The sequence below is a fragment of the Desmodus rotundus genome, chromosome X (genome assembly GCF_022682495.2).
Source record: "Desmodus rotundus isolate HL8 chromosome X, HLdesRot8A.1, whole genome shotgun sequence".
Classification (NCBI taxonomy): domain Eukaryota; kingdom Metazoa; phylum Chordata; class Mammalia; order Chiroptera; family Phyllostomidae; genus Desmodus; species Desmodus rotundus.
The window spans coordinates 66,430,461-66,442,229 of record NC_071400.1 but is presented as its reverse complement, the minus strand read 5'-3'; the positions used below and the strand labels follow the sequence as shown (position 1 = coordinate 66,442,229).

The 11,769-nt window shown below is 50.4% G+C and overlaps 1 protein-coding gene across 1 annotated transcript; it reads right to left on the bottom strand.

Annotated features, from left to right (window-relative positions):
• Window positions 1–1,924: 1,924 nt before the first annotated feature.
• On the bottom strand, window positions 1,925–10,517 carry KCND1 (potassium voltage-gated channel subfamily D member 1). Its single transcript, XM_071220305.1, has 7 exons — window positions 10,494–10,517; window positions 7,906–9,182; window positions 6,012–6,174; window positions 5,826–5,909; window positions 5,640–5,738; window positions 5,118–5,368; window positions 1,925–3,339 (listed from the first exon to the last, which is right to left on the bottom strand). Exons 2-7 carry the CDS (start codon window positions 9,024–9,026, stop codon window positions 3,108–3,110), a joined length of 1,950 nt encoding a protein of 649 aa, XP_071076406.1. The 5' UTR covers window positions 9,027–9,182; window positions 10,494–10,517; the 3' UTR covers window positions 1,925–3,107.
• Window positions 10,518–11,769: the final 1,252 nt, after the last annotated feature.

Here is an 11,769-nt window from a genome sequence, read left to right as displayed (position 1 = left end):
AGGACTTTGAGCAAATCATTGTGTCTCAAATTTGGGGTTACCCATGTGTGAAACGGTAATGATAATGCCTGCTCAGACTACCTCAAGGAATAGTTAGAGGGTTCCTATGAGTTCATGAACCAAGAACCTGTTATAGGAGGTAAGGGCTTACTCCCTATGTCTTAGGAGCCAAGCCATACAACAGGTTGACTGAAAGACCATCAAAAAGCTCTTCTTAGTGCCACCTAACCTTCTCCCTTCAGATGGCAACCCTAATTGAAGTCTTCTCTGAAGGGTGTCAGTAATAAATATACTATTGTGTTTTTTGTCGATGAGTCTTCATGAGAAGACTCGTGTTTACTGGGCCTATTGTGTTCAGAGCACTGTACCCAATGCCTGTGCATGTTATCACATTGAATCTTCTCATGACCATCTCACTTGACCCATATATCCTACTCCCTACTGGATATTTGTCCAGCACCACAAATCTAAAACTGAACTTATGATAATAATTGTAGCTAATCATCACCAAGTACTTACTATGTGCCTGGCACTGTGTGCTAACAGCTTTGATGTTCTCTTTCACAGTAGATGGCACCCCCCAGCCTTTGCCCAAACCAGAAACCTAGGAGTCAGCCTTGCCTCTTCCTCAATTCCCAGACGCCCATCAATCCCAAGCCCTGCCAATTCTACCTCTCAAATATTTTGACTCTCCAAACTCTTACTGTCACTACTTGGTCCAAGCCACCATCACCTACCAGTTAGACCACTGCGAAGGCTTCCTCACTGCTCTTCCCCAGGACTGTTTTCTCTAGAATCCACTATGCACAACCAGAATGATCATTCTTAAACACAAACCTCATGATGACTTTCCTGCTTAATAAGCCTTTAGAGGTCCCCATTATCTTTAAGGTGAAGTCCAAACTCTGTATCCTAGCTTCAAAGGCCTTTTGTGACCCGGCTTATCGCTATATCCTCTCCCTCATCGTAGCTTCACATCCTCCTCCCCAGCTCTACTGGACTAATTTCAGTTCCCCAAAGTCCCAAGGCTCCATCTCTAACCTCCAGGACTTTGCACATGCTGTTCCCTCTACCTGAAACATTCTTACCCTTTTGTCTTTTGCTTGGCTAACTGCATTTCATTCTTTGTGCATCAGCCAGGTTAGTTTCTCCTGCCATCTACATTCTTCTGTAATCTATTGATCTTAGTTCTCCTGCACTATATTGTAACTCTTTAGTTGCCTTCCATTCTCACCTCTGTAGAATGGAGATGATGTCTACTTTGCTCATTTCTGTATCCCCAGGGCTAGCACATGATATCAAGTTAATAAATATTTGGTGAATAAAAGAACAATTGTCTCTGTTTCACAGATTAGTAGCCTGGGGCAAGAGAAGGTAAGTAATTCTCTCCCTCCAGGATTAGAACCCAGGTCAACAAGAATCCAAGGTCTGTCATCTCAGTGCTCCACAGAGCTTAGTCACACACTGCCCAGGAGCCCAGAAGAGAAAAGGTAGGGAACATCCACAAGGAAGGGAGTTTGCCACACTGGAAGATGCTTTCCGTCAGGGTTCAATTCACAGCCGTTTGCTGTCAGGAAACCTGGCTTTAAGTCTCCCCCTAACCAAGCATGTGCTTCTTTGGGTCTCAGTTTTCCCATATGTGAGTTGGGGAGCTGGAGCAGGTGATGTCCAAGGGGGGCATGTCTCAGGACCTCCTAGCCTGCCTCACACTGGCTGGAGAGTCAACTCTTCAACCACCCCCTTTTTAAATTTCTCCTAGATCCCCACATTCCAGAACATGTCACCAACCATCTACCTCCCATACCTTTACCCACACCAGTTCTTCTACTAGTTGAAAATAATTGAAATCAGAGTACTACTTTCAACTCCCCAGCCCAACCCAGCCCCCAAATCCACAGAGCCAGGAGGTGCTCATCCTCATCTCTCCTCTCAGGTTTTATTGACTGATGGAAACTACATCTTCGTCAGCCACCAGTTCCACAGGGACAGTGCTGGGGATAGGGAACCTGAGATGATGCCAGATATCAGCCTGAGTGCAAGAACAGAGTTCCAGAAGGTGACCCAAGAAGGAGAAGAGAGAGGAATATGTGAAAAGATGTTGTGGGGGAGGAGAAGATAAAGAAGTTCTACCTGCCTCCTACAACTCCCAGAGTTCAATAACAACCCAGGCCTCAGCCCCTGAGGCTTCTGGACTCCTGCCCAAGAACATGGAATCAGCTCAAGATCTCCAAACCCAGCCCAGCCCTTGCTGGTTGCCAGGTGCTTATCTCAGCCAGTCCAGACTCCGGCCCAACCCAGAAAGGAAGCAAACCAGAGAAGGAGAGAGGAGGAGTATTAGAGGTGGCCCCTGTGATTAGGGCAGATGTAAATGCTGCAGCAAACTGGGCAGAGGCTTTGCATAATGTCATGGCAGCAGCTGCTATTGCTAGAGTTTGCTGGGGGCCCAGCAGAGGATGGGGTTGCGAGGACCCATTCCCAGCAGCCAGGGAAGAAGGGTAATGTTTGTGCTATCTGTGTGTGGTGGGAGAGGCAGCCTCACTCTTGAGCCACAGCCTGGGGGTGGAAGGTCACTGCTGAGGCCACAGCCCTTGAAGCCTGTGGCAGCATTCCAAGCTTGGAATTTGGGCGTTGTTGGGCCTGGTGAAGGGTAGGGACCTTGCTTAGGGGCCAGATCAGAGGTAATGGTTCTCATCCCTGAACCCCCAAACCTCCACAGTCCAGATAGAGAGAAGTGGAAGTCTCACCTCTTCTTCTCAGGCCAGAGCTCAGATGTCAGGTGGGAGCCTGGGAGCCTGAGGGCCCGAGGGGAGGAGCATGCAGGAGGCCAACTCAGGGAGAGGGTCTGGTCCCAGTGTGCTGGGGCAAGGAGGCCAGGGCCTGAGGAAGCCCAACAATTCAGCTCCCACCAGAAAAATGGGTGTGGGGAGTGTCCCATTCCCTGACTACATCCCCACAAAGTGGGCCATTCCATGAAACTCCATTGCATAGTTCTCAGTTGCGGAAAGAAGGGGTCCCCAAGCCTGCCCCTGTCTGTCTCCCCAAAATATGGCTTTGGAAAGGAGTCCCCAAGAATCAACAGGGCCCTCTGGATGGGTGGGCCCCCCCCCTCACAAGGAAGAGATCTTGACAGTCTCAGGGAGGAGGCAAGGGGTACCCAGGCTGGAGTTCCTAAGGTTGCTGCTGGCCCCGCCGCCACCACCGCCACCAGGAGAAGAAGGTTGGCTCTCATCTGGGGTGTTGGCAGGAGGGGTAGGGATACTGATGATGGCAGCCACGAAGTCCCGGCTGTCGCAGTTCAGGTCAAGGCTGTCATGGGGCTTGGCATTGAGGCTTGAGCGGCTGTGGATAAGGATGGGAAGATGGAAGGTTCTTTAAAAGTCATCTTAATACTGGCCACAGCAATCATGACATTTATTGAGCAGCTACTGGATCCCTGGCACTGTGGTAAATGGTTCCCCTGCACCCCCAATTATAGTGGTGCAGAGCGAGGGCTCTGGAGTCAGGCAGTCCTGGGTTCGAATCCTGTTCCCACTTTTACCACTCAAAACCTCTCTTTTCTCTCATTGGAAGCATGGGAATAACAACAAATTAAGTCCTAACTTAACATCATCAATAGGTTCTGTGACTTTAAGTGAAATGATGTGCAACAAAAGAAATTTTACCACAGGCTAATTGATAAAAACAAGGGTTAAGTTCCTATGCACCTCACCAATGTTATAATAAAACGAAGTTGGGAATATTACTTGGCTGTAAAAAAAAAAAAGAATTCTTACCATTTGCAACAGCATAGATGGACCTAGAGGGTATTATGCTGAGTGAAATCAGTCAGTCAGAGAAAGACAAATACCATATGACTTTCACTTATATGTGGAATCTAAAGAACAATGTAAATGAACAAACAAAACAGAAACAGACTCATAGATACAGAGACCAGACTGTTGGTTGCCAGAGGGGAAGGACTGGGTGAAAAGGTGAAGGGATTGAGAAGTACAGATTGGTAGTTACACAATAGTCATGGGGATGTAAAGTACAGCACAGGAAGTATACTCAATAATATTGTAATAACTATGTATGGTGACAGGCAGGTACTGGAAATATCAGGGGAACACTTTGTAAAGTATATGACTGTCTAATCACTATGCTGTACACCTGAAACTACGACAAAATAATATTGAATGTAAATTTTAGTTTAAAAGAATAAAAACAAAAACCCAAAACAACATTGAAGAAAATGATGTTATTGAAGGACCTGCTGTATTTCCTACCTCACAGGGTTCATGTGGAGATTAAATGAGATAATAAATGATACAAAGTGCTCAGAATAGTGCCTGAAACATAATGAGCACGCATGCACACACCCAAGACGTTACCTGTTATGGTTGCTCCTTACAATGCCTAAGTCCTCATAATAGTCTACAGTAAGAGCTACATAATCTGGTCCTTGTTCCTTTTTGATTTTACCTCCTACCACTCTCCCCCTCACGTACACCACTCTACTCAACCGTAGTTTCCCTGCAGTGTCTCTTGTTAGAGACAGACAGACCCATTCCTGCCTCAGGGTCTTTGCAAAGGCTGTTTACTCTGCCTGGAAATCTCTTCCTCTAGGTATCTACCTGGCTCACTCCCTCACGTCCTTCAGGTCTTGGCTCAGATGTCGCCTCAGCAAAGCCTTCCCTGACCGCATGGTTAAAACTACACCACACCCTATTCTACACTCTCTATCCCCATCCCTGATTTATTTTTCTCCTTGGCACTTAACACTCTACATCATCTGTGTATTTGTTTGTTTGTTAACAGTCACATCCTGACAGAATATAAGTTCCAGAAAGTTAGGGATTTCTGTCTATTCTATTCACTGCCTAAAGTAAATTCCTAAACTCCTAAAGTGAACTCCGAAGTGGCTAAAACTGTGCCTAGCATCTAGTAGGTGCTCAATAAATGGTTGTTGAACGAACAAATGAAGAACAAGAAGTTCCAGACATGATAAGCCCAAGATCCCAGTAAGGAGGAGTTTAGGTTTGAGCTTGACTTGCTAGGCCTGGGGTCATGAAATCTCAGACCCTCTGGTCCAAGCTCTGAGCTTCCTCAGGTGTGGCCAACTGGTGGGGATTACTTACCTCTGAGAGGCAGGGCTCCTCCGCAGCCCTGCCAGAGTGTCCAACTCCTGCATGCTGCCACGGCTTACCGAGGCAGTAGAGTTGGCAAGGCGAATGGCACGGCGCTTGGCCCTGCGGGGGCAGCAAGAGGATAGTAGGCTTCCAGGACCTACAGGCTGGGAGGATACAGAGGTGCTGCGGCTGGTGCGGCCACCCAGTGAGACAGCACCCAGGGCCTCATTGAAGGTTAGCTCGTCTGTGAACTCGTGGCACTGTGGGAAGAAGGGAGGCACGGTCAGAAGGCACCATACAGGGGTTTTCCCCACTGCCAGGCCTTTGCTTAGTCCATTCCTTCCTTTCTGCAAGTCACTCTCTGTTCCCTTCCCTTGCCCATCCTTCAAGGCTCAGTTCTATCAGGCCTCTTCCAGGAAGCCCTGCATGATTTCCACAATTAGTAGTGAACCTCCAATCTCAGGGGGAGAGCTGGCTTAGTGGCAGAGAGATCCCCTTCATTCTGCTACGCCACTTCTCTTTAGGCCTCACCGTTGTCTTCTCTAGACAATGCAGCAAGTGGTGATGTTGTTGTTCAAAAGCAGAACGGTTCCTGACACACACTGCCTGTTCCTCCCCACTGCCACTGTCCTGGAGTGAATGGAGCAGAGAAATGAGGTCAGCACCTTCCTCCTCCCATCAATCCTCACACCCAACCCCAGTATGGGACCTACCCACCTCAAGGCCCCCGTTCTGCTTGTACTGCAGGAAGGCATTGGTGGTACCACTCTTTGCTAACCGGATCCTTGCTGAGCGCACCTTCTACAGAGAGGAGAGAAAGAGTCAGGTGGGTAAACACAACAAGTGACTGACTGGCTTGGGGTCAAGGGGAATAAGAGATACTCAGATGGAAGGCACAGCTACCTGCTGTGCTCGGCGCTTGTCAGCACGCTGGTTCTGGTGGTAGATGCGGCTGAAGTTGGAAACAATGACTGGCACAGGCAGGGCAATGACCAAGACACCACTGAGTGAGCAGATGGATCCGAAAATCTTGCCAGCAATGGTGCTGGGCACCATGTCTCCATATCTGGGGCCAAAGGAGGTGAGCCAAGGTCAAGAAAAGTGTCTACCCACTCCTCAGATCCCCGCTTCATCCCATCCAACCCAACTCACTCCGAGACCATGGCCAGGCACTTGAACTCTCTGAGCCTCAGTTTCTTGCTCTGCAAAATGTGAGGGATGACCTTTTGGGCCACCAGTGGGGGTCAAATGAGAAATGGGCCCTCAGTCCCTACTATCTGCTGTCCCCATCCAAGCTGTGTGCTGGGCATCTGACCCAGCTGGAAATCTATTAATACCTAGCATAGGGGAGAAGGAAGAAATTACAGGCAGTGAACATAGCCTTCCGGGAAGTGAGTTCCACCATCACAAACCAGCTGAGGGGCTCTGAGTCCTGGCAGCAGTGCTCTGTTGGTTTTGTTTGCATCTGTCTTACCTTCTCTAGGTAGGACCCCTTCCTACTCCGCCAGAGGAAACCTTGACACTGTCCTCATATGAAAAACTAGGGGGGAGCCTTAAAATTGCCCCCTCCCTTTCTCCATGCCACCCCTCCTCCTATGGAGATGGAGCAGAGCCAATCTTGCGACCTTGTTTCACAGAGGGGGTAAAAGCCAAAGTGAGGGAGGTTCCATAACTGACTTGCTCAAGATCACACAGCATACTTTCATCCTAACCACAGGACCAATCAGATCCCCTCCACAAAAGTGCAGCCTCTGCAGCCTTATACCTCTAGGTGTTCGTTCAAACTGTGCCCACCCAGCCCCATGGCTCTTCTGTATTTCTTTATTTTGTTCATTTCTTTCTTTTTCTTTTTATGACTTATTTAAAAGTTTCTCCAACTTGGCCATTTCTGGCTCTGTAATGTGTCATCTCAGACTGTATTCTCAACTAGAAGACATGAGCAGCTGCCCAGCCTCCAAAGGTTATTCTGAAGACTGAATAGGGTAAAAGGCATCAAATTATCCCATTCCAATCCATTCTCAAGGGTCAGTGTTTGCTTGTCAATTTAATCCTGAACTTCCAACCAGAATTAATTTCTACTCCTTAGAAACCTCAAATTAATTTTTCTGTACCTCTATTAAGGCACTGAGTGAGCCCAATTCATCCATTCAACAGATACTGAGCAGCAACTGTATACCTAAATCCGGCGATGGAAATTAGAAGAAGCTCCCACTCTCTGTCCTAGATAGTGTCTTTAAGAGCAACAAGAGTTTGGTGGTTCCATTTGATGTTTTTATCCCAACCATTTCCTCTCCAGGACTAGCAGTAAAAAAAAAAATCATGCTGAAAATATCTTGCTTTGGGGAGCCACAGAGGTAGTGCCCCACAGAACAGATGATTCTAGGGGGTTGAGAGTAGTGGGTACTCAAGATGGAAAAGGGGGTGATAGAAAACCAATACCTATTTATGTTGCATGAGAAACTTCCAGAGAACTTTCACAACTGTTAGAACTGTCACTGAAGCTCCTAAAAAGGGATAATCATTTCTCATTCTACAGAGGAGAAAACAGGCCCAAAGAACACAAAGTCAACAGGAAGAGTACAGCTAAGACAATGCTTGAACCCAAGTCTCTTGATCTGGAAAATCAAGGCATTGTCAAAGCTGGATGGAATTCGAAGAGTTGTCCAAGTTCTTCAGTTTTTACAGATGAGCAAACTGAAGCTGAAACAGAGAGAGATTATCTATCTAACCTTCTTTTACAAAAACGGTGAGTGAAATTGCCTGATCGGGCAGTTCCTAACACAGGGTCTGCACTCACCCAAGTGTGGTCATGGTGACAATGGTATACCAGAAGGCCGCGGGGATGCTAGTAAAGTTGGTCTTGTTTGTGCCCTTCTCAGCATAAAACATGACAGTGGCAAAGATGATGATGGCCATGGTAAGAGAAAAGAGGAGAAAGCCCAGCTCAGAGGCACAGCTCTTGAGTGTGTAGCCCAGAATTCGCAAGCCCTGTGAGTGTCGGGAGAACTTGAAGATGCGGAACACCCGGAACACACGAAGGGTGACAAAGGCGCCAGAGACGTCCTCGTTCTTGGGCACAAAAAGCCCAATGTAGTATGGCAGGATGGCCACCACATCAATGAGGCTCATTACACTCCGCAGGAAGCGGCAGCGGCTGGGGGCAGCAAACAGCCGCAGGAGATATTCACCAGTGAATATGAGCACACAGGCCGTGTCCATGCAGAAAAAAGCTAGCGGGAAGCGTTCACCACAGGGCTGGTCCCTCGAAGGCCGCCGCGTGGGGCTGCGGCACGGGATGGTCTCGACCACGTTGGCGATGACTGACACAGCGATGAAAAAGCCGGTCACGTAGTAGAAGACGAGGGCCGCAGTGCTCGTGTGTGGGTTCTCGAAGGCCCGCCAAAGCCTCTGGCGAAGGGAGCTGCCAGCCCTCAAGGCTGGCCCGTCCGCGGCCTGCTCGGCTTCCTCATCCTCCGCCAGACGCTCTGCGTTCTCCTTCTTGCGGTCCCGGTACTCTTCCAGACAGCAGTCGCCAACAAGCTCAGGTACCAGGCCATAAAAGGCCAGTTCTTCGTCAAAGGCCTGGATGCACTCCTGCCTCGGGCAGTGCAGACGGCCGGTGCGGTAGAAGTTCAGCACATGTCGGAACATGTCTGGGTCGCGATCAAAGAAGTACTCGCCTGAGTCAGCATTGTAGAAGAATTCCTTCTCTGAACTGCCCAGCAGGGTGTCTGGGTAGCGGTCCAGTGTGTTCTTCCAGGTCTCAAAGCGCCTTCCGCTCACGTTCACCACCAGAACCTCATCTCCTCGAGATGCCTTCACACCTGGCGCTGGGGGCAGGGGCTGCTGGGCCAGGGGCAGCCAGCCCACTGCGGCAGCCCGCGCAAAAGGCAGCCACGTGGCCACGCCTGCCGCCATCCTGCCGCTCACCCCAGGCCCTCGGAGACTTGGGGACGGTGGCCTTTACGACAATGTGGCTGTCTCCAGGATGCTAGGGGCTTGGAGGGGACCGGGGATACTCGCACAAGGAAACTGGGGATGTCTAGAGATGCCAAGAGGAACCTGGAGGAGGAACTAGAGACAGGGGCAGGAGCTTGGGAGGCATTTACAGGGTCTGGGAGGGACCTGGGGGATGCCTTGAGGGATTAACAAGGGGGTAGGGGACATGGAAAGGAGCGGAGAAGGGGTGTCCAGAGGGGACAGAGAAGGATCTGAGGGAGCGTTTACAGAGACTGATATGGACCTACAAAGGTCAGCTTGTACCTGAGAGATGTCTGGGGGTATCTAGTGAGGGCAAGAAACACTAGGGAACTATCCACATTGTCAGGAGTTCTGAGGAAAGGAAGAAGGGACTAGAACTACTTAGCAGGCTTGGAGAGAGAATTGGGGCATCCAGAAGGGTAGAAATGGGACCAGAAGCGTAGAGGTATTTGAAAGAGGCTGAAAGTGTCTGGACAGCGGTTTAGGGGTGATGAAAAAGGTGAGGAAGGTGGTCCACACTCTGAAGACCTCTGGGGAATGATAAGCAAGTTGGAGTCCCTTCTTGGACCTAGGAAAAGGGTTGACGCATCTAAGGAATGTCTACAGAGCCAAGAGGTTGTAAAGAGGCTGAGAGGTGTCTTGGGAGTGCCTAGAGCTGCCAAGGATAGCCTGTGCGGTGTCTACATTTTAAAGTAGTTCTGGGGAATGAAGGAGAGGTGGGGTCGCTACTGGGTCTGGAGAACAGAGTAAGGTATCTGATAGGGTAGATAAGGGGCTAGCTTACTTTTTTAGAGGCTAAGAGGTGTCAGGGGGAGAGGAGTATCTAGGGGTGTGAGAAAGCCTGGTCTATCCTCGTAAGAGTTCCAGGGACAGAAAAGGGGCTCGGGGAATCCTGTGGGACTGGAGCTCAATTGGAAGGAAGTTAGACACAGACCCAGAGCACCCAGAGGATTGAAAAAGACTAAGAGGAAGAGGGGGTGCTCCCAAAAATGGGTCGGAGATCGGAGTGGGATGTTGAAAGGGAGTTGGGTGTGTCTCCAGGAAGTGGGGCTGCTGGGCCTTGCAGGAGGCTCAGGAGGGAGGCCAAGATAAGACTGCATCCCACTCTTGGGGGCTGGTCTGGGAAACCACACCCCGAGGGGCTGACGGTGTTCGCTGGGCAGCAGCAGTAGCAGCAGCAGTTGGTGGAACAAGAGGAGAAGCAGCCACAGCCAGGCCTGGGAGTGAAGGCAGCACAGACAGGGGAGGGGGCTGGGTCCCTGGAAGGAGGTTCTGGAAGGACAAGGTCCAGCAGGACCCTGGGTGACTGTCCCAGGATGGGCTAGGGCGTGGGGACTGGACCAGGGAAGGGCAAGGACAGCGCTGTTGGTGGCCCCCTCCCACTCCCCACAGGGCCAACCTCACCTGTGTCCCCACTGCAGTAGCGGCAACAGCGGAGGGGCTGGGGGTACCAAACACCGGAGCTCCTGCCCCCATCTGCAGAGCTGCCCAATCTCTCCTCCTCCTCTGGCTCTCTCCCCGCCCCTCTGAGCTTGCCGGAAGATGGAGAGGCAGGGAGGGGCCTCTTGGCTCCCAGAGCCCCTTCCCCTAGGACTGCCTGAGAGGGACCCTGGGGAGACTCCGCCTCCTACAAACCTGGTTGGGCCTCAGTCGCGTCATCTGGAAAATGGGGGTGGTGGGGAGCTTTGCCAGTTCTTCCCACCTCCTTCCTGGACTCACCCCTCTTCCTGCCCAGCTCCTACCCCCATGCCCCTTGGGTCCCCCACCCCCACCCTCTGAATCAGCAGCACTTAGCAGATGCGATCGATGGGGAGGCGTCTATTTAATGGCCCTAGAGCGGAGTGCCACAGGGAATGATGCAGCGCTGTGTCCCCTCCCTGCCCCCCAAGGCTGGAGAAGGGGTACTGGTGGGAGCATTTCTATAGATGGCCAGGCCCCCAAAGCTACTGGGGGGCACAGATTAAAGCCCAGCTCTAACCAAGACTGCTAGGACTGAAGTATGTTATTCCTGTTTTCAAATGTGAAATGAGGGGGTGAGAGGGCAGACAGGGACAAGCGAGATCCTACCCCCATACTGGGTTCTTTCCCAGGCAAGCCCCACTCTGAGGGGCAGTCTCCTTCATATGTTCACATCCTGGAGCCTCAGATCATTTCCTCCCCTAGAGGGCTCTGCTCCTGTGGCAAGAGCACTAGGTACCAAGTGCCTCTGGCATGGATGGGTTCAAACCCCAGCTTTGCTGACTTGCTGTGTCCTTGAGCAAGTGACTTGCATTGTTTCCTCATTTGTCAGATGAAGAGTTACCCCAACTTGATGGTGTCACTGGGAGCATTACATGGAGTGATGTGAAAGGGGATGCACAGGGCATGGCGCAGAGGACTCACTTTTGGTAATTAAAGCTGTGTGGCGCTGGAGAGCAAGAACGCAGGAGCGATTATAGCCTTTCAATCAATTTATCTCCATGAAACCCTCCATTTGCAAACTCATCACACTCCTGATTTGTCCATTTCTCCATCCCTTTACCCACCCACTCATTCATCCATTTGTATATTTACCCCATCCACCAAACTATTCACCAGCCGATCCATATGTAACTCCCCTTGTCCATCCATCCACAGCCCTGCCCATCATTTATTCACCTACTCCTCTTCTTCTCATTCATTAGCTCATCCATCTGCCCAC

What these genes read in the sequence shown, in the direction of transcription:
- KCND1 (XM_071220305.1), bottom strand. Translation starts at nt 9,026, where the DNA reads ATGGCGGCAGGCGTGGCCACGTGGCTGCCTTTTGCGCGGGCTGCCGCA. An exon ending in GTCACCATGACCACACTTGG is followed by an intron (nt 6,175 to 7,905) that starts GTGAGTGCAGAC and finishes CTTTGGCCCCAG; the next exon opens with ATATGGAGACATGGTGCCCA. An exon ending in ACAAGCGCCGAGCACAGCAG is followed by an intron (nt 5,910 to 6,011) that starts GTAGCTGTGCCT and finishes TCCTCTCTGTAG; the next exon opens with AAGGTGCGCTCAGCAAGGAT.